This window comes from Photinus pyralis, unplaced genomic scaffold, assembly GCF_008802855.1.
Source record: "Photinus pyralis isolate 1611_PpyrPB1 unplaced genomic scaffold, Ppyr1.3 Ppyr1.4_LG10, whole genome shotgun sequence".
NCBI lineage: Eukaryota > Metazoa > Arthropoda > Insecta > Coleoptera > Lampyridae > Photinus > Photinus pyralis.
Window position 1 is genome coordinate 4,656,562 of NW_022170250.1, and position 22,780 is coordinate 4,679,341.

The window sequence follows — 22,780 nt, forward strand, 5'->3', positions numbered from 1 at the left end:
CGATTGTAGACCGGCATCAAGTGTTCTGTGACCGGCGTTCTCTTCTGACAACCTAAAAATAATGGAAACAAACCTCTATCAAATGAGCCTAATGAAAAGGCGCACTGCCATTTAAAAAAATTCAATTGTTTTTCGATACTCATTTGTCTCTGATATAAAAACAACTGAATGCTGCTTTATTATGGGAAAAAAATATTAAACAAGTTTCATATCAAAATTGTTTGTATATCTACGTTGTGTAATAACTGGGTTCTCAGCAGCACTGAGGGCGTTTTATGGGTAAGGAACACCAAAAGCAATAGCTGATTAAGTTTATATTGAAGCTAATACCAATACGGCGCGCCCCTGCAGAGGGTCTTAAGTGGTTCTATACTACTCCGGCATTTACCTTACGAATTAGGAAAACTGCAGGAAAAGCTAATTCGGAGTAGTCCTATAATGAACAACATCCAATGTACAGCACCTTTGAGCCCTCTCGAAACCGGGGTAACTACTACAAACACGCTATGAGTAACCAAAATGGGATCGAGCCATTCCCCAGGTATTACAACACATACATCGGACAAAACTAAGAGATGTCAAATATACCTCGCTGGGCGGGAGGAGTACCCAGGCCCAGTGGGGTCCCTGTAAACCTGGGCTAAAGTTGTGGGGTTCGGAGCGAGTGAAAATGTTAGTGTTAGGTTCACCAAGGCCGTATAAACTCGAATAGCTCGATCCCCTCTAAACAAGCACACTTTCCTCTTGATTACTCACAGTCCCAAATAAGCAAATATAATGAAATGCAATGGAATAATCGAGAGTGACTAAAAAGCACAATACACAAATTAAATATGTACACATGCAAGTATGTACAGCACAGATACATCCCTACCGACAATGAAACATGATTGCCAATACCAACAAAGGTTACACATTAAAGGTACAAGTGATTGAATTCAGTAAGTACATAAGTAAAGGGTTACCATCTACATTCAAGTGACACACATTTATAGATTAATTGAATAAAGCAAATACCTCACCTGATATAACAAAGCAAAAGCACACAGCAATGATTAAGGTATAAGAAAATATTTCAAGACAAGCCGTACTTTACACTTCAGCCTGGTTAGTGGTTACCAGACAAAGACCATGAACACACATGTTAAATCCCATTTATTTGACCAACCCAAGCCACGCGGTAATTTGATCTGCTAATACCCCTAAAAACCACCCGAAAATTGCCCATTCCCTGCATTTCACGCATTTCTAAGAAAAAAGTGGACTGCAGGTGTTTGAAATTGTAAACAGATGTGGTCTTCCAAGAAATTCCATCCGTCTCATCTTCGCTCTCTTTCCCTTTTCTGTAATTCCACCAGGTTTCGGTTGGCAGATTGTGTAACTAACATGATGTATAGGGTGCTTCGTATCGACAATCATATTCACAGGAAATTGCTAAGGTTGGGGCATCTCAACTACAATCAAAATTGAGAAATTATCGTGTGCAATAATGAAGTTTGACACATAGCAATGTAGACAAGGGAATGTTTTAATTTATATATGCCATGATTAAGATTAACGCAGCAATTGTTTTTTAATTTCCTTACTAGAGAGGACAATCACATTTTCTTCACCCTTTTTTGAGACGAAAGTTGTTTCTAAAATTGTTTCAGAAAAATAACTTGTAATGTTTCTAGGGGTCTATCAAGCCGACACTGAAAACATTGAATTACCCTATACTTACCGTTGACAACTCTAGGAAAAAACTACAAGCAGGGCCACCTACCTTTCAAGCCGAAACTATGGACGTTTCGCGGCACTTTTGGATTTGGATGGCAGTTGGCTCGATGTGGGTGGCACGAATTGACCCCTACGTTGTGTAATCGGTTCTTATATGTGTTGGGACGTGAGACATAATCGGGAAGGAAATTAAATAAAAGACAGAACTTTTGTGCGTAAGATGACAAGAACAAATAAATATTACACACAACAAGACCATGCCAGGGAAACCTTCTACGGGACAAAACCCCGGCATAGGCCACACAAATACATGAAATAAATCACCTACAGCAATAAAATGCAAGAGAAAATACACATAAATAAAACATCTCAAATTGTATGATAAAAATCAGATAATCAAATCAAATGCAATTAAACAAGTACATAAAAACAAAATACACAAGACATCATAAATACAGTAGAAAACATGATAAATCAATTCAGTACAAAAACACATCAAAATACCTGTACAATCAATTGAGATAACACCACTCCGTAAAACAATAAATTGCATGTACATAGGAAACATCAAACATGTAAATGATGTGGCCTCTACTCCTGCCTTCAGTTAACATAAATTAATTTAATACGAAAAGTACATGTGAGAATGCCAATGGCCAATAGCAAGTATTCATGTGAAAATCGATTATCGCTCAAGCAGAACATATTTTAAATTGTGGAAATGTTAATGAGAGGGCCCCTACTCGCATTGCTAAGATGCTAAGACCTGCAATCCGCACGAGACGAGTAGGCAACAGATACAGCGAAACATCGAACTGTATTAGGTACCTACTCCACGAAGACAGAATGAACCACTCGCACACACAAACATCGAAACATCAAATAAGAGAGCCCCCCTTCGTATAGCTAACGCACAAGAACTACAGCGCGCCACGAATAAGAAAGTAACATATACAGCGAATAATCAAACTGGATTAGGTACTTCCCTCACGGAATAGTTACGGATCAATCGAACAGAGCAACATCGCACTGATAATCAACTCCTCGTGAATACAGAAATAAATACTTAATAAAACGAAATAATGGCATAATCATCTGTACAGTATAACAAACACGATTCATCTAACGGTACTCAAAACAAAGACATGGTGTACGCATGATTCAGGTATCGTAGTTTATGCAAAATCAGCAAAATGTAAATAATATCAAATTATGGCAAGAAATTCAATGATTAACTAGCTAGTACAAGAAAGAATAAAATGGTTACTACCTATAAATACACCTCCAAACTACCACCACCAAAATAATCAAGAATAAAAAAACGGGGACGCTTGATCATAGAACAACAAACTTAGAATGGAAACTGTAATGTATTGTAAAAATGACGCGCCATCTCGTGTATGTTCTCAGCAGCTTTTGCGTGAATGGCGCCAAATTTAAATATTAAAATGTAAGCTACGTCCGCATTATACTGAATTTCTCCGGATCTGTAACAGTAACATTGGATTTGACTAGCTGAAACCTAAAAGGTAAATAAATCCAGCCAGTGAAGTCCAATTTTGTTTGTTAGGGATCCAAATAAATTCAGTTTAATGACGATGCACCTCACCAGTCAGAGTCTTCGAAGAGTACATGGCACTTGTTTTATAAGTAAGAACTCCAATTAATCCAATCAAGGAGTTATATTTAATTTAATACGATTATACAAGATACAAGATCAACTTCATGGAACATCTACTGTATGATGCTCTCGAGATCGTTCTAAAAACAAAATATGTAGCAATTTATTACAATTCAATTAGTGTTACCTGCTAAATATAATGTGCGAACTGCCACACAGTTTAAATCTCTTCGTGTTCCAGGTTCTAAAGCACAGTCAGAAAAATGACGTTCACAAACCAAAAACTTTCTTTCACATTATATTCTAAACCAATTCTTAAAAACTTCGGGCTCCATTTTTGAGAAACGTCTTCACAATTTGTCACACAACATTTACGTTCTCGACTTGTATATGCATAATTCATTGTAATAATGAATAGTAATTATACTTAAAGAACAATAAGCCGTCAATCAAAATTCAACTGTCATAATGGCGAACACGCACTAAAGTCACTAGATTTAGTAACTTTAACACGCACGCTAACTATGAGCCATCTATTGAATGTTCTCCAAACTAATTATATTTGTACTCAGTTGTTCCCGTTTACGTTTTTTTTTTTTGTTTTTTGTTCTGGGCGCTTGATGCCTTCATATATATAAGAGATCTTATAACGGGCGATCAAGAATGAGTGACTGTCGAGTCGCCTTTGAAAGTTCAAGTTAAGTAGGATTTCCCATGTAAACAAAAATTCCAAAAGTGACTAGACGGTCACTCATTTTTGATCGCTATGCATATATGGATGCCTTCTTTCCATATATATAAGAGGAATATATATGCTTCTTTCGACCTCATCGCCATCTTCTTCATTCCCCTAGTTTTGTTACGAAAATCCCCTAGTATTCGGCATTCGCAAAACGGTCGATTGGTTATATAGTATATACAGAGCATATCATATTTTTGTTTCAGAAGTAATGGTGTGTTGCCTAACTATAAGGGTGGATTATAATAAACTATTTCCGTTTTCCGTTTATAGCTTCGTCAGTTTCTAATTTGCATTTTGCTGTATTGTTTACATATAAAATGCAAAGTTCCTCTTCGTTTGGATACGCAAGACTTTGGTCTACTGAGAAACCGGGAACAGCTCATAACAAAATAGATGGCTAAAACAACACACTGTATGAATTTCAACGTCAAAAATATCGAATTAATGATTAATTTGGCTAAAAATATCCCATAGTAAAATAACCAACAACTGGAGGGTAGGTAGATTTGGAAGTACTGCCACCGTTATGAATTATGAGGAGGCTCAAGATCGTTACAACAAACTTGCTCATTCATCCAATGGTAATTCAGTAATCAAACAAGTAAAAGAGGGCTCTCCGTTCAACCGTTGCTTTAAATTGTCAAACGGATTAATGAACGGATGAACACTGACGAATTTGTGAAACCCATCTCAATAACTTACACCCATCTCTAATCAGAACATGAAACGATATATTCCGAAGACCTGTCGAGCTAGCACGAAGAAGTTTCAAAAATGTGTAACGGTCGCTTAATGTTTGGTGTTTGAAAACAAGTACAAAAGTGCCCTAATAAAATGTTTCACATCAATTTTGTAATACCACAAAACAAGAATGAACTATTAAGCGACAACGATCGCCAATATTACGTACGTAACGTTATCAGTACCAGAGAAATTCAACTGAAATTACGAGGTTAGCTCCATACACTTGTCTCGAGCTCTTTCATTAAACTACTCTTTCGTAGAGGCCAAACAGTGTCTAAAAGATGAAGGACCCGAATTTATTTTCGACAACTTCGACACTTACTACTCCATACTACACCATGCAGATTCGTTAGATATGGAAATCATCATCAAATCGTACGAGGTGTTGCAAAAAGGTACGCTCAGTAAAAATTACCAAAGTCATCCCACATTTCCTTTGTAGCCATGCAAGAACTAAACAATAATCTTAACTTCCTACTGCAAGACAAGGACAATTTGAACGAAGAATTTAACTCGAAATACGTCAACGTTCTTAAAATGCTCGTTTACGTGTACAGCCAGACCGTTATCTTGGTGGAACAAAAGCTGGAATCGAAACGGTCACAGACCCTCCAACAGAAGGGACGTCAACGTAAAAAGCAGCCGTCTCTCGATTGTTACGATTTCGACAAAAAGCTCGTGTTAGTTACGCTTAGCAACGTCGTGCAGCACGAAATCAATCTTTTTTGGGACCCGCCCGTTGTGGAGGACACGTTTATTACGTAAACCTCTTTCTATTGCTTGTCGCCGCAAATTCGCTTCTCATTTTAGCTTGGTCGCCGAGGTGTGCTATCGTTTCCTCGAAAGTTCGACGATCAAATCTGAGAAGGAGGTGTGCACCGAGCTGCTGAGCACGTTGGGCGTGCTGATCAAGTCGTACAATCACGGCATGACGTTCGTCGTGCGCATCGTGCAGCTGATAAAGATACACGACTTTCTCAGCCACTGCGTTCCGCAGGGGATACAGCTGCTCGTCAAGAATTATCACTGTAAGAGTCTGATTCGCGATTTCGTCCAGGAGATAACCGAGTGGCAGACGGATGAGAAGTTTCAGGATTTACAGGGTGGACGTAATTGCGCAGCCGTTCTGTTCGAAATGGCGAACCTAATGCCCGACCTGATGATTCCCGAAGTGATGTATTTGACCCGTTATCTGGCACACGAGGTATATTTGCGAATTTTTTTGAATTCTTAATTTTCAGTTTGGTTTCTATTGGTCGTTTGTCAATATCAATTTATTTTTGTATCGTTTTGCGAACGCGCATTTGAATTTTTTGTGGCGCACCAAGTGTCACATGATATGATATCCCTATGTATCTTGATCCCCCTACCAACGACGAAAAAGAATCGTTTAGTAGGCGAGGGGGAGTTAGTGGAGGAGTGCAAACAGGACGGCGGAGGAAAGGCGTCGGCACATTCCTCCCCCATGCATAATATTGTACGAATGTCGTCCTATTTTAGAAAATTTCCCCCGCGCCCTACCCTTGGTCGGTGGAGAGCTTTTGTATGCCGTTGCCTAGTAGACGTTTAGAAGAATTAAAAACCGAAAATTAAAAAATAGAAAAATCAAAATTTCTAGATGACAAAAATAAAAAAAATTTAAATATTTGAAAGTTGTTAGCAAAAAATAAAAAATTAAAAACAAATTAAAAAATTTAAAAAAATAAAAAACTACCAGAATTCAACCTGAGATTTCAAGAATCAGACAAATCGAAATTTCTAAATAAAAATTTTAAAAAATTGAAAAAATGCATAAACATTCTTTAAAATTCTGAAAACAAGAAAACTGAAAAATTTAGAACCCATAAAAATTACCTACGTGTTTGAAAAATGGGAATTTGATGAATTTAAAAACAATTGAAATGCTAATTTAGGAAAAATTTAAACATTCAAAAAAATCACAAAAACATACAGTTCAACAGAATTTGATGAACATTTTGAAAAACAGATAATCTAAGGAACGTCGAAAATATTCCGGAAAATGCTGAAATTTAAACATTCCAAATTAAGAAATTAAAAAAAGACGAGACTAAAAAATGTTCGCTAGAAATTAAAAAAGAAAAGTCGTACAAACTACTATAAAATGTTATTTTAATGAAAACCAAAAAAAATCATATGAAATTAATAAATAAATCTAAAATTCAAAATAATAGAAATATTAAAAAATTAAAAATTGAAAATGTTTAAACTTAAAATACGGAAATTCTGCAAAAATTTAAATAAAATTAAATTTAAAATCCATAAATTAAAAAAAAAACTCAACATGTAATGAATTGAAAACCCGAGAATTCAAAAAATTTTTTGATGCCGAAAATTTATAAAAAATTGTAAATCATACATTTTTTAAAATTAAAAAAAAAGAATTAAAGAATTGAAAACGATTTGGAAAAATTACAAGAATTTGGTAAATTTAAAAATTCGGAGACAATTGATATTGATACAAATAGAAAGGAAATGAAAAAGTTAAAAATTCAAAGAATTAAAAACATTTAGAATAAATTGGTAGATTCACAACATACATTTTAGAAGAAATTGATGTTGAGTAGAAATTTCAAAATGCACAAAATTAAAAACATCCCGTAAATCAGATAATTTAGAAAAAATTAAACAAATTGAACCGCGATAAATTTGAAATTAAAAATTCGGAAAAGGAAAACGATTTAGAAATTCAGTATTCAAAAATGAAAAAGATTTACAATAAATCGAAAAAAATTGAGAAATAAATACATTGAAATTTTAAAAAATTAAATAAAGGTGTAGATTTAGAAAATCGCAATTTGAAAAATTCAGAAAACAACTACCTAATTCAAAATCGAAATTTGTAAATATCAAAAATTAAAAAACATTAAAAAAAATTTTTTTTAAATAAAAATTTGAATAAACAATTTAGTCCTCGCATCTACAAATTTTGATTTGTATAATTTTTAAAATTTTTTAGTGTAGTTTTGAATTTTTTATTGATTTCCATTTTTAAAATTTCTACTCTTTCTAAATTTTTATTTTAATTTTATTTACATTTTTGACATTTTTAAGTTTCCGATTTTTTAAATTACACATTTTATTTATTTTTTTAATATTTTTTTGAATTTTCGATGTATTAAAATTCCATACATATTTATAAACTAAAAATTTTTCGAATCCTTAATTTCTATAAATTTTGATTTATATCCTCAAATTTTTTTCTTTAATTTTTCTAATTATTGCGTAAAAGGTTTTTGAATTTTTGAAATGTTTTGAAGGATGTCTGTTTATTAATTTTTTTGAAGTATAGAAATGTTTGCATTTTTCTTAATTTCTCGAATTTTCAATTTTTCAAATTTTTAAAAATTTTCAAGATTATTTTTTCTGAATGTTTTTAATTTTTGTGCGTATTTTTCACAAATTCTACTTAAATTTATGTTGTGAATCTACCAAGTTCTAAAAGTTTCTAATTTTTGTTTTTTACCTTTTAAATTTTATTTCAATTTGTATTAATATCAGTTGTCTTAAAGTTTTTGCCTTCAATGTCCGAATTTTTTGGATTTTAAATTCTCTATCTTTTAAAAGTTTTATTTAAATTTTTGCCAATTTTCAAATTTTCATTTTCGGCTTTTTTAATTCTGCACTTTTTTAATTTTTATAATTTTTTATTTCGGTCCTCTTCAAATTTTAATTTATTTGCGAATTTTTTCATTTTTTGGGCAATTTTCTGTAATTGTTAGGTGAAAGTTTTTTGAATTTTTAAAATGTTTTACAGGAGTTTGAATTTTTATTTTATTTATAATTCACTTAACATTTACGTTTTAATTCTCATGAAATTTTAATTGTTTCGGGCATTTTTTAATTGTAAGTACGATTTTTATTGTCAATTTTTTAGTTTTTCGTTTTTTCAATTTCTCAATTTTAAAAATTTTAGAGTTTTTTCATTTTCCTGAATGTGTATGAACTTCCTTAGATTTTCCTAAAGTATCTGTTTTTAGAAATGTTTCTAATATTTAAAACTCGGTCATTAAATTAAAAAATGTAAATGTGCTCTTTTTTGTGATTTTTTTTGTGTTTTTTTTTAATTCTTCAATTTTCTATTCAAATTTTTGCTTTTCTAAATTTGTTTTAAGTGCATCAAATTGCGACTTTCCAAATTGTTAATTTTCAAGCATTTTTATGAATTATTGATTATTTATTGTTAATTTTAAGTTTTATTTTCTTGTTTGTGAACTTTTTGTAACTTGTTTAATTTTTAGGAATTTTGTTTTTCTTCAAACTCACTGGAATTTTTTTAATTGTCTGAATTTTTTTATTTTCTGTATTTTAAATTTTATTTTAATTCAAATTAATTTTTTTAAATTCAAATCCAATTTTAGTTTTGCGATTTTCTAAATACACATTTTTAAAATTTTTAATGTTTTTGTTTCTTAATTTGTTTGAATGTTCGTTTTATGGTGATTTATCATTTTTTAATACTGAATTTTTTCGAAATTTTTGAAATTGTTACTCGTCATCAAATTCTACTAAAATTTATGTTGTGAATGTGTTCTAAATGATTCTAATTCTTGAATTTTTTTTCAACTTTTCAATTTCATTAAAAATTTGACTTCTTTGAGTTTGTTGGTTTTTGGGGGGGGGGGATCTCTCATTGTATTCTAATTGAAGGTCTCAACGAACCGTTTTCTACCAACTGCTGCCCTTTTTTCTGTCCTCTTATCAAAGTATCGGTTGGTGGGGCCGGGGGGGGGGGGGGAGTGGAACTTTATCTTTTATCCTTCATGGTACTCTTATGAAAGGTCTCAACTAAAGGAATATAATATAATTATATAATATATAATATAATCTCTACCAACCATAGCCCTCCTCCTCCTCGACCTCTTATCGTGATCGGGTATATTCCCTTATACCTCAAGAGCGGATTGTCGGAAGAGGATACTCACAAAGGGCGATTGAGACATCTGCAAGAAATATATCCATTGGTGATGTCAAAATAAAATTATTTCGGTTAAAAAGATGCGCTTTATCTTTTTTAAATTACATTTTTAATATTTTTTCAATTTTTCTATTTTTTAATTTTTGTCAAGTTTGGATGTATATAATTCCATATGATTTTTTATTTTTCAGAATTAAACAAAAAATTATCCGAATTTTTAATTTCATAATTTTTTAAATTTCAGAGTTGTTAAATTCCTCAAATTCTCGTGATTTTTTTTATTTTCAAGAATTTGTTTAAATTTTTTCAATTTTTTTCATCTTTTACAAATTTCTCTGTATTGGTGTGAATGTTGGTAGTTTTTTTTAATTTTCTGAGATTTTTGTTTTATTTCTATTTTTATTTTTTTGGATTTTCTAAATCTAAGTACACATTAATAACTGTAATTTTTAATGTTTTTGTTTCTTAATTTTTTGAATTTTTGAAATTCTTTCTCATTTTTTAATACTGAATTTTTGAATTCTATAAATGTGTATATCAATCAGTTTTAATTTTTTCAGTCGTACACGTTGCGCAATTCCGTTTTGCACGTAATAACGGAGGTCGTCCTAAACGTTCTCACCAAAAACAATTTAACCGAGGAGCAGCGCGAAAGTCGCGACGAATTTCTCTCGATACTAATGGATCATATTCGCGATACGTCCGCTTTGGTCAGGACGAAGGTTTTCCAACACTGGTCCCGTTTGCAGCAGGAGAACGCCATCCCCGTGAAGATTCAGAGCGAGGTTCTGTCGCGCGCGGTGATGCACCTGCGCGATAAGGCGGCGAACGTTCGCAAGACCGCCGCCAGTTGCGTCACCACGTTTCTCTCCCACAACATCTACTCGTCAAGCGTAACGTCCCGCGCGTCGTTCCTTCACCCCAAATTAACGTGTAAGCGTTTTAGTTGCAACTGGACAAAATTCAAAAACAGCTCGAGATTGACACCGAAAACTTGAAAAATTTGAAAGCGAAGCTCGAGGATAGTCACGTGAGTAAGATCAACGAGTTGACGGAGCAGTGGAATTCGAAGGAGGCTGATCTGATTGCTGTCATAACCGAGCAGCTGCAAGACGAAGAGTTAATGGCGGAACGCAAAAGTTCGCAGGTTTCCGAAAGGCACCTCCCCGATTTGATACGCATGTATGTGCTCGATAACAAGTTTAAGGAGGCCTTTGAGATTTGCTGGGCTGCTGATGCGTTACCGGAATGGGAGGAAATGAAGTAAGTTGTTTTGTTTTTTAAAATTTTCAAATTCGCTGAATTATTTGAATCTTTATGAATTTCATTTTTCTTTTTTGAATGTCAAATTTTTTGAATTTTTTAATTTTTTGTAGTTTTTGATTCCGCCCCTTTCAATTTTATAATTTTTGTTGCTGCCTTCTGTCCCTGAAACACTTGCGTAAATTTATACCTATTTCTATCTGGGGAAAAACATCTTTTAATTTTTTAATATTTTTAACGTTTTTAGTTATTTTAAATTTTTTTTTAAATTGTTTATTTTTGTTTTGTGAAGTTTATAACTGCACCAAGTTTGAATTTTCAGGTACATACAGGGAATTATATTGTGGTTCGCTGGTGCGGGAAATCAATTTTTAACTTTTGGGCATACTTTCTGTAATTTTTTATTTCTCAAATGTTTGTATTTTCCGAATTTTTCCGAATTTAGTTTTTTTAAAGCCATTGTCCAAGTTTTTTAATTTTTTTGTTAAAATTATAAGATCTTTTTGGAATATTTTTGAATTTTTTAATCTCTTGTGTGCTATACTTTCGAAAACAGAATTTAATATGCTATTTTAGGCGTCACATTCAAAGATAGCATACCATATTCTTTTTCCAAAATTTAACACTAAAAATTTAAAAAAATTCTTTATTGATTCAAAAATATTCAAAAAAGATTTTTTTAATGTAAAAATCTTTTTTGAATATCGTCCCGTGTGTTATATTTTTTAAAGCAGATTTTAATATGCTATTTTTAGATTTAAAAATATACAGGGCCTTAGCATACCATATTCTTTTTCCAAAATATACCACTAAAAATTTAAAAAAATTCTTTATCGATTCAAAAATATTCAAAAAAGATTTTTTTAATGTAAACATCTTTTTTGAATATCGTCCCGTGTGTTATATTTTTGAAAGCCGAATTGAATATGCTATTTTTAGATTAAAAAATATACAGAGCCGTAGTATACCATATTGTTTTCCCAAAATATACCACTAAAAATTAAAAAAAATTGTTTGATTCAAAAATTTTTTTTAATGTAAAAATCTTTTTTGAATGTCGCCCCTGTGCTATATTTTTGAAAGCAGAATTTAATACGCTATTTTTGGATTAAAAAATATACAGGGCCTTAGCATACCATATTCTTTTTCCAAAATATAACACTAAAAATTTTTTAAATGTAAAAATCTTTTTTGAATATCGTCCCGTGTGCTATATTTGTTAAAGCAGAATTTAATATGCTATTTTTAGATTAAAAAATATACAGGGCCTTAGCGTACCATATTCTTTTTTCAAAATAACACTAAGAATTAAAAAAATTCTTTATTGATTCAAATATATTCAAAAAAGATTTTTTTAAATGTAAAAATCTTTTTTGAATATCTCCCCGTGTGTTATATTTTTGAAAGCAGAATTTAATATGCTATTTTTATATTAAAAAATATACAGGGCCTTTCAGAAAAAATGAGGTTATGTCCGATAACTTTTTTTTGCCTGACCCCATACATGTACTTATATTGAAAACGGCACCTTGTATATTTTAATGTAAAAAGTTGCATATTATATTCTCTTTTCAAAAATATTCTTTATTGATTCAAAAATACTAAAAAAAGATTATAGAAAAATTCAAAAATCTAAATCTAAATATCTTTGTTTTGAATGATTTGAGCTTTTTATAATTTTTTTAAGTTTGTTAAATTCTTTTGAATATCATCCCAATCAATTTTCTAGATTAAAATATACATTCAAAAAATGAGGTTAGGTCTGATAGATTTTTGCCTGACCCCGTAGGTATTATCTTGAAAATGGCACTTTGAATATATTTTAATGTAAAAAATAGCATATTAAATTCTCTTTTAAAAATATATCACTAAATTCAACATATTTTATTCAAAAATATTAATATTTTTGAATGGGTTTTTTTCATCACTTGAAACTTTTTTTTGAAAACAATTTAATATAGGTACTATTTTTTACATTAAAATATATAGGGCGTTCCAATTAAAATATAGGTTCGATAACCTGATCCTGTATATATTGAAAATAGCACCTTGTATATTTCAATCTAAAAAATAGCATATTATATTCTCTTTCCAAAAATATCACACTAAAAAAAATCAAAAATCTGTATGAAATGTTTTTTTTAACCATATGACCTTTTTTGAAATTTTATTGTCCTTGGTGTGCACTATTAAAAAAACAGAATTTAATATGCTATTATAAAATGAAGATATACAGGGTGTTGTATTTTTTTAAATCTTTTTTTTAATATCCCTTGTGTGTGATATTTTTGAAAACAGAATTTAATATGCCATTTTTTAGATTTAAATATGCAGGGCGTTCCATTTGAAAATTACGTTAGTTCCGATACCTTATTTACCTGACGCCGTATACATATAACGGGCGATCAAAAATGAGTTGCTGTCGAGTCGCCTTTGGAAGTTCAAGTTAAGTACGATTTCCCATGTAAACAAAAATTCCAAAGGTAACTCGACAGCAACTCATTTTTGATCGCATTGTATTAAAAACGGAACCTTGTATATTTTCTAAAAAAATATTATTTTCTCTTTCCGAAATCACTAAAAATAAATCAAAAAATTGAATGTTGATTCAAAGATATTAAAAAATATTTAAAAAAATTCCCATCATCCGGCCTAGCTGTAATTTAAATTATTAGTTCGCCCTATGTCATCGTTTGTTTTACTATTCCATGAGCTAACTTTTTGCCTGACCCCGTATACTTATATTGAAAACGGCACCTTGTATATTTTAACCTAAAAGCTCTCATATTAAATTCTTTTTCCAAAAATATATATCACTAACAATAAATCAACAAATTCAATATTTATTCAAAAATATTTCAGATTAAAAAAAACTTTTTTGGAAAACATAATTTAATATGCTATTTATTTAAATATTTAAAAAATGAGGTTAGGTCCGATAACTGTTTACCTCACTCCGTCTTGAAAACGACAGCTTGTATATTTTAATAATAGCTCTCTTCTCTTTCCAAAAATATAACACTAAAAAATGCAATGTTGATTCAAAAAGATTAAAAAAAGGTAAAAAAATTCAAAAAACTTTTTGAAATCTTTTCGGATTTTTTTAATTTTGAAAACTTTTGTAATCTTTTTATTATCTCTTGTGTACTGTGTGTATGCTATTTCTTAGATTAAAATACACAGGGTGTTCCATTTAATTCCATTAAAAAAATGAGTTTAGGTTTGATGACTTTTTTACCTTTTGAAAACGGCCAGTTATTCAACAATCATTATAAAGAAACTTTTGCAAAAAACATTATTCTGTATCTCTTTTAAGTCTTAGGGTCACTCTGAAATTGACAATTTTTTATGTAACCCCCTATCCCTTAAGCGAGCGACTATTTTCAAATTTTACCATTTTAAGTTTGAGCCAAAAAGAATACATGACACCTGTATTACTTTTTTGATAGCACTAATAATTATGGAGGTCGAAATGGGACATCCTGTACAATTTCCGTATTTTCTTAATTTGTCGGTTTTTTTTTCAATTCTTGGAATTTTCTTAATGCTGCTGATTTTTTTAATTTTTATGCATCAGGATTTTTAATTTTTACAATTCGGAAATTTTTGTCTACATGTTTTCCGCCCTTCTGTAATTTTTTTCCGAATTTTGTTTTGAATTTTCCCGAAAATGTGAAGTTCTGTGCACAATTACGGTATTTTTTGCTTTTCATTTTTCGTTTTTTTTTAATTTTTGAAAATTTTTCTTGGAATTATTTCTACTTCATCAGTGACCATTCTTTTCCGAAAAGACTTTTAAACTTCTATGAATGTGAAATTCTTTTTTCCCTTATTTTTGACGAGTTTTTTGAATTTTTTGAATTAGAATTATTTTAAAATATCTAATTTCAGTGTTTACCAATAATTTTCCATTTTTTTATAGCTCTTCTGAATTTTTAATCTTTTTTGGAATGAGGTTTTTTAACTTTTTGAATTTCTGTGAATTTCTCCAAGTGCAAGGGGGGGAGGGGGGCACAACAACGTTCCGCATTTTCACAATTGCTGTAATTTTTTATTTATTTCCGAATTTTTTTAAATTTTTAATTGTTTTCTTTAGAGATGCCATAGACGAGGGGGAGAAGGTGCAGATGTTCGCAACTTTAATACGCACAATTTTCATGGACATAACGTCGCTTAATCCCGACGAGAATTCAACCGCCGTCGTCACCGAATCGGATCTAGCGCAGCTGGTGGCTCTGGAAACGAGCGTCGAGTTCTTAACGCGCACCGCCGATTTTCTGCGGTTGATCGATAGCGCGATCAAACCGATGAGCGATTTGCTCGAGTCGGCTTCGGTGAGCGACATGCAGGAAGCGATCGAATTTTTCGTAACCGCATACAAGTTCAACATCAACAACGCCCTCTTTGGCGTCCTAGAAATGCTGAAGATCATGCAGAGGAACGAGCAAGAACGTAAGGACCACGTCATTGACGCTTTCAAATCAATATACCTAACGACGGATTCCACGACCATGAGGTAAGTTGCTATCGTTTTCAGTTTTCGTATATAGGGTGTCTTAAATTGAGTAGGATAACATGGCTATCTTTGTTATTATTATACTTACGGTTTCGTAGATAATTGGAAAAAAGTGAAAATCGCATCAAATAAAAGTTGCAAGATTGGATGGGATAAATTCAATGAACGTAGAAAAAAAAATTTTAAAATGGCGGTTTCCGAGATATTGACATCAACTTCCTTATTTTAAATGGACGCCATATTGGATTTTTTTACGTTATTCGATAGTCTACAATATATTTCTTATGGCAATAATTCCATGGCTGATTATGATTGAAACCAAATTCTTTGTTTATTGTCTCGCATAGTCACCATCGACACGGCCATGGAATTATTGCCATAAGAAATACATTGTAGACTATCGAGTGACGTAACAATCCAATATGGCGTCCATTTTAGATAAGGAAGTTGTCAATATCACAAAAACCGCCATTTTGAAATTTTTTTTACGCCCATTGAATTTATCCCATCGAATCTTGCAACTTTGTTCCATAGCTCTCTTTGTTACTAAAATATTTGAACTTTTTAAAAATATCGATTTTCACTTTTTTCCAATTATCTACGAAACGATTTATTTTTTTCAAAATATCGCATCGGAATATCCATTAGCATCACAAACTACACAACTTTGCCAATTTAACCGAACCTGTATAATTATAATAATAATATGTAAATAAATATAATAAATAATAATAAAGATAACCACAATTTGTAGGGAGCACACGACGATAATCGTCGAACGTCTGATTAACCTTCTCAAAATCGTCCCGTACCGAAACTACCAAGATCTAACCTTGATCATAGCCGAGTGGGTCTCGAAGTCGATCCTCGACAACAGCATCATCGACCAGCTGTGGCAGTACTTTACGAAGAAGGCGGACGTTAGCGACGAGCACGCGCGCGCCGCCCTCACTCTGCTAACGATGGCGACGATGGGACGCCGCACGATCGGATCGAAGAACATCAGGCTCGTGGCGGCGGTGGGTTTCGGACCGCGCGCCGAAAACGACATACTGCTCTTGAAGGGGGCGTGCGAGTTTCTGCAGCAGGCCGGACGCGAGAAGCAGGACATCACCGATTCGAAGCCGCCGTTCAAAATTAAGGCGAACGATCCGATGTGGAAGAGCCTGATCGAAAATGTCTGCAATAGTTTTTATCGCAGTAACCCTTTTTATAACGGGATGATTACTAGTGCCATCGGATGTATTTATCGTGTACGTATTTGCTATCCTAGTGCAACTTTCACTGTCATATTGTTATATCGTTTTTAATTATTCAACAGTAACTAATTATTATTATTATTATTTCATAGATAAACAAATACTCGTAAATTATATATTAGCAAACACCGCAAAAAAAAATTGAAAATTCTGTAGAGCTATAAAAAAATGGAAAATTATTGGCGAAAAATGAAATCAAAAGTTTTAAAATAGTATGAATTTCAAAAAATTCCAAAAAAACTCGCCCAAAATAATAGAAATAAAGAATTTCACATTGGTAGAAATTTAAAAGTCTCTTCGGAAAAGAATGGTCACTAATGTTGAAGAAGAAATAATACCAAGATAAATTTTCAAAATTTTTAAAAAAACAGAAAATTAAAAATCAAAAATATACCGTAATTGTGCATTTCAAATTTTCGGGAAAATCCAAAACAAAATTTAGAAAAAATTTCGAGAAGAGGATTTAAAAAAAAATTGAAAAACGTAGATAAAAATTTCCGAATTATAAAAATTTTAACAATCCTGACGCATAAAAATAAAAAAAAAGGCAGATTTAAGAAAATTCCAAGTGTGCCTCCAAAATAAATTGTAGTATAATATCATAACTTTGCCAGAATTAAAAAATCTGACAACACGGAAATTGTACAGGCTGTCCATTTTGACGTCCCTCATTGTTGTACTATCAAAAAAGTAATACAGGTGTCATGTGTTCTTTTTGGTTTAAATTTAAAATGTTACAATTTGAAAATATTCGCTCGCTTAAGAGATACATAAAAAATTGTCAATTTCCCTAAGTATTCAGCAAAATTTTGAAAATTGGGAAAATTCAAAAATTTGAGCTTGACAAGATGTAGAATGGTTGAAATGGTTTCAGCTTTGAAATAAATTTATAACAATTAATTAAAACAAATTCGAAAAAATCAAAAAAATTCTGAAATATTGGCAGAATGACAGGAAACATGTCCGTTTACTAAGTTTAAAACGGCAGCTCCAGCTATTCTAAAGGGCAAGCGGTGGGTGAATGCTAAAACACAATTAAAGCGCCCAGCTTTTTTTGTTCCTAAGCGGGAACAGTAAATAATCTAATTCGGTAGCGGTATCTACGGGAAAGCAAATGCATGAAAGCGGAACAATCTGTAGATCCCATATGACGATTGTTTTTATTTGTAGAAAGTTGCGTTTTGCGCTTACGCATTAGGATTTTTGGCGCATGCACGACAATTTAGACGTGGACGATTGATATAGGAGATCAATATAAAAAATCGCATCGTTCTAACCCTCTTCGTTTCCGTATAAACGCCAAAATATCACAAAAATCCACAATTTTGAGGGGGGTGGGGGACATGTAACCCATATGTAAATGGCCAGTCTCACGTTTCTATAGGACCGTTGACACATTGCTCGGCTTCGCCTCGCGCATTTACACAAATCGCGGTCGATTCTAGAACGCGAGCGATCGATATAGGAACCCAAAGTCAAAAACGGCATGCTTCTAACCCTCGTCTTTTCCAAATAAACCCCATAAGGGAAGAATACAATGTATGAGCAATTTAGGGGGGGGGGGCGACATAGGCAAATGGCTCGTTGGAAACATCGTGACGTCTTGCGTCCGATTCACTACCTCCGTCTTTCCGAAACGCATTTTCCTTTTTAACCCCCCCCCCCCCCGGCCCAGTGGAATTGGGTTTATGCAAAAATTACAGATGGACGTGTTCCCACGTATACCTACTCCAGATGGTGAAAGTTTAATTAAAAAGTAAGATCCAGTTTTCGAGTAATTCACGAAAAAAACGTCACCTCCTCGTCCTCCCCACGTCCCCGACCTCCCGCGATCTAACCTCGACCCAGATTAATTAATTAATTAATAAAAATGTTTAAATTGTATCTTATTTGACGTATTTCCGATATTTGTTGATTCTCGTTGCCCAAGGAATGCTCTTTTCAACGATACCAAATTTGTTACAATCGGACAACGGTTAAGAAGTTAAAGCAGGCCGGTTATTGCAAAAACAATTGAACGCCCCACGCCATCTTTGTTTTTGAAATAACTGAGTTTTTGTTTTTACGAAAATGATAGACAAACTGGTTATCTTTAAAAATGTGAAAAAATTTATTATGCAAAATTTAAAGAAAATGCAATTTTAAAACTTAAGATGGCAGTTACGCCCCCTGTTGATCATTTTGAAAATATTTTCCAGCGATTCTTCATGACCGATTTACCCAATCATAACTGTCTTATTGGGTCTCCCGGTATCTACCTAACGTAGATTTCTGATAGTTTATTATCTTTACTCTCCTTTTCAAAACGTAACTAAATTCAGAATAGAGTTTTATATTTGCAGCTATGTTCAAAACCGGAAAAAATCTGTGAAGATCTGGTGGAAAATTTATTTAACTCGTTACGAACAGAACTCTCTAACAATCCAACCCTGGACGGTTACTTGATTATACAAATTACGCACTTACTCGGCGAAATTGCCGTGAAGGAGTTGAACTTTCTCGACGAATCGGTGTATAAGGAGCTGAAGCGGCGCAATTACATTCGCGAAGAGCGCAAATGCACCACGAAAAATAAGAAAGCGGTGAAAGTGAAACAGGTTCAGAACGCCTCCGCTTTGAAGCGTGGCAGCAGCAACGCGACGAACAACCAAAGCAGTCTCGCCGATGACTCGACGGCCGCAGTAAGTTTTTTCCCGCCTCCTCAAAATTGCGTCAAGATGTTGCTTTCAGGGTGACGAAAGTACGCTGGAAGGCGCACAGGCCGACGACACCGATGCCGAATTCATCTTGAACGTTCTCGAGAATAACACCGTGTCGAAGACGAGCGGACTGGGAAAGCTCGCACCGATTATTGTTCGCGTATGCCAACAGTCGGACGTTTACGACGACGAGCGCGTTCAAGGCACCGCGATCATCGCGCTTCTTCGCTATATGGCGGTCTCGAGCAAATTCTGTCAACAGCACATGCAACTCGTGTTCACGATCTTGGAACGGACGAAGTATCCGATCGTAAAATCGAACATCATGATTCACTGTTCGGATCTATTGGAAAGGTTTCCGAACATCGTCGAGCCGTGGACTCCTCGTATGTACGAAAGGTTAGTAATCTCACACATCACAGTAGAACAGGGACCCCCCCCCCGCCCCGCTGACGTCATCCAAGGTCAGGACCTTGGGTTTTCCCCAAGGTCATGGTCTTGGACTTTTACCTTGGGTTTTCCCAATGGTGTGGCATTGGACTTTCACTTCGGGGTTTTCTCCAATGACGTGGCCTTGGACTTTGACCTTGGATTTTTCCCCGATACCGTAGCTTTGTGATTTTCCATGGACTCGGATTTTGAACTGAAGATGCGGTTTTGGATTCAGGAGTGAGATCATGGTCTTGGATTCTGGATCAAAGGTGTGGTTTTGGCAAATTGTACATTTCAAGCAGGCGGGCAAGCAGAGCAGATCAAAAAAAGCTTGGGTACTTACAGATAAAAAATTGTTTAGTTCTTGTTTGAAGATCCTTATTCACTTACAAAAAAAAAATATGACAGGCGGCCGGACGAGAACTGAATTCGGAAAGCTATTTTTGCGATCGACAAACCAGTTAACCTTGGAGATCAATCCAAATGACTTTGTCTTATTGTACAGGGTCATGACCTCGGGTTTTTCCAAGACCATGGCCTTGGACTTTAACCTTACAATTTTCTCAAGGTCACTGCCTTGGAATTTGGCCCTGGGTTTTCCCGAGGTCGTGGCTTTGGGTTTTCCTTGATAATTTGTATAACCTCCATGACCTTGGGAAAAACCCAAGGCAATGAACTTGGGGAAACCCCAAGGCCATGTGACCTTGGGCATGACCTTGGATGGCGTCAGCGGGGGGGGGGCAAGGTTCCCCAGGGTCAGCAGGGGAGGAGGTGCCCTTGTTCTACTCATCACGATGCAGTAGTACGCATCCAAGGTGGTTACTCATTGCGTTTCAGATTGAGTGACCCGTGCGTCGACGTGCGAGTGAGCACGTTCTTCATTTTGGCCAACCTGATTCTGCGCGATATGCTACGAGTTCAAGGTCACATTTCGGAAATGGCGCGCTGCATTGTGGACGAGGAGGAGCAACTGCGCGACATGAGCAAAACCTTCTTTATACAGCTGTCCCACAAGGCGAACAACTTGTACAACATTTTACCCGACATATTCTCGCATTTGTGCGATAACGAAAACTTGGACGAGGCGAATTTAAAGCACATCATGAAGTAGGTTTCGGGCGCGAAGTGTTTCAAAAACGCTATTTCGGTATTTTAGGTTCCTCTTTGGCCTAATCGACAAAAATAAGCAGATGGAAAATCTGGTGGAGCGGTTCTGTCCGAAGTTCCGATTGACGGATGACAATCGGAAATGTCGAAATATCGCCTACTGCCTCTCGCTAATCCAGTACAATGAGAAGGGATTGCGAAACCTAATCGAGGGCTTCGGCTTTTACAAAAACGCCTTGCTGAACGAGGATGTCTACTCCGCGTTCCAGCAAATCGTGGCCACCGGCAATCGATCGACCAAAAACGAAATTAAGGTGCGTCATTCGCCCTGAAAGGTTTGTAACGCGTATCAATTTCAGGCACTCGCGACCGAATTAGAGCAGAAAATTAGCTCCGTTTTCGACGTAGACGAGAACGGTCAACAGGTCGGTACTCCAAATAGGCCGCCCAGGCCTGCGCAGCCGAAGTCGGCGTTCAAAAAGCCGAAGGGGAAAGCGCCGCTTAAGAGGGCTAAAAAGAAAAAGGTGGCGAGCGATAGTGATGACAGCGATTCTGAGGGGAAGGAGAACGTAAGACAGACAAGACGCGCACGAGCGCCACCACGAGTTATACGAGATGAAGATAGTGATTCAGACTAGTTTTTTTGTAGATATATGTTAATTTTATCATTAGTCTTATATTTATTGAGGTTACTACTTATGATGCATATCCTGTACCATTTTATAAGAAATTTTAGATAATGAGTTTAGACTTATTATTTCGTATAAATCTTGTTTCAAAAATGCGTGTACAATACGCTTCGTATCAGATTTTTCGCAAAAGGAAAAATTAGCTCTGTTATTGACCAGGTCTATAATGATCCTAGGGGTCTATGAAGTCGACACTGAAAACGTTGACTTACCCTATACTTACCTTTCAAGTCGAAACGATGGACGTTTCGCGGCACTTTCGAATTTGGTTGGCAATCGGCTCGATATGGATGGCACGAATGAACTCTTACATTGTGTAATCGGTTCTTGTATGTGTTGGGAAGTGAGACATAATCGGGAAGGGAATTAAATAAAAGACAGAACTTTTGTGCGTAAGAAATGACAAGAACAAATAAATATATTACGCACACAACAAGATCATACCAGGGAAACCTTCTACGGGACAAAAACCCTGGCATAGGTTACACAAATACATGAAATAAATCACCTACAGCAATAAAATGCAAGAGAAAATACACAAATTTTATGATAAAAACAGACAATCAAATCAAATGCAATTAAACAAGTTCATAAAAACAAAATACACAGGATATCAAAATACCTGTACGATCAATTGAGCTAACACAACTCGTAAAATAATAAATTGAATGTACATAGGAAACATCAAAATGGTGTGGCTCTACTCCAACCTTCATTAACATAATTTAATTTAACACGAAAAGTACATGTGAGAATGCCATTGGTCAATAGCAAGTATTCAGGTGAAAATCGATTATCGCTCAAACAGAACATATTTTAAATAGAGGAAATATTAATGAGAGGGCCCCCACTCGTATTGCTAAGATGTTAAGAACTACAATCCGCACGAGACGAGTAGGCAACAGATACAGCAAAAGATCGAACTGTATTAGGTACCTACCCCCTACTTAGGGACCACTCACACACACACAAACATCAAATAAGAGAGCTCCCCCCAATATCGCACTGATAATCAACTCCTCGTGAATACAGAAATAAATACTTAATAAAAAA

The 22,780-nt window shown here is 34.2% G+C and overlaps 1 protein-coding gene across 1 annotated transcript; it reads left to right on the plus strand.

Moving 5' to 3' along the window:
* The first annotated feature begins 4,849 nt into the window (after window positions 1-4,849).
* Window positions 4,850-21,781, plus strand: LOC116162237 (condensin complex subunit 1). The gene is made up of 13 exons (XM_031475792.1): window positions 4,850-5,034; window positions 5,087-5,221; window positions 5,269-5,587; window positions 5,637-6,030; window positions 10,323-10,655; window positions 10,709-11,025; window positions 15,122-15,541; window positions 16,296-16,794; window positions 19,143-19,481; window positions 19,531-19,898; window positions 20,769-21,038; window positions 21,088-21,352; window positions 21,398-21,781. The coding sequence occupies exons 1-13, from the start codon at window positions 4,917-4,919 to the stop codon at window positions 21,674-21,676; spliced, it is 4,056 nt and encodes a 1,351-aa protein (XP_031331652.1). The 5' UTR covers window positions 4,850-4,916; the 3' UTR covers window positions 21,677-21,781.
* Window positions 21,782-22,780: the final 999 nt, after the last annotated feature.

Excerpts from the sequence above, each read along its gene's own strand:
- LOC116162237 (XM_031475792.1), top strand. The coding sequence starts at position 4,917 with ATGTTTCACATCAATTTTGTAATACCACAAAACAAGAATGAACTATTA. Across the intron at positions 6,031-10,322 it reads CCCGTTATCTGGCACACGAG|TCGTACACGTTGCGCAATTC; the intron begins GTATATTTGCGA and ends TAATTTTTTCAG. Across the intron at positions 21,039-21,087 it reads AATTTAAAGCACATCATGAA|GTTCCTCTTTGGCCTAATCG; the intron begins GTAGGTTTCGGG and ends TCGGTATTTTAG.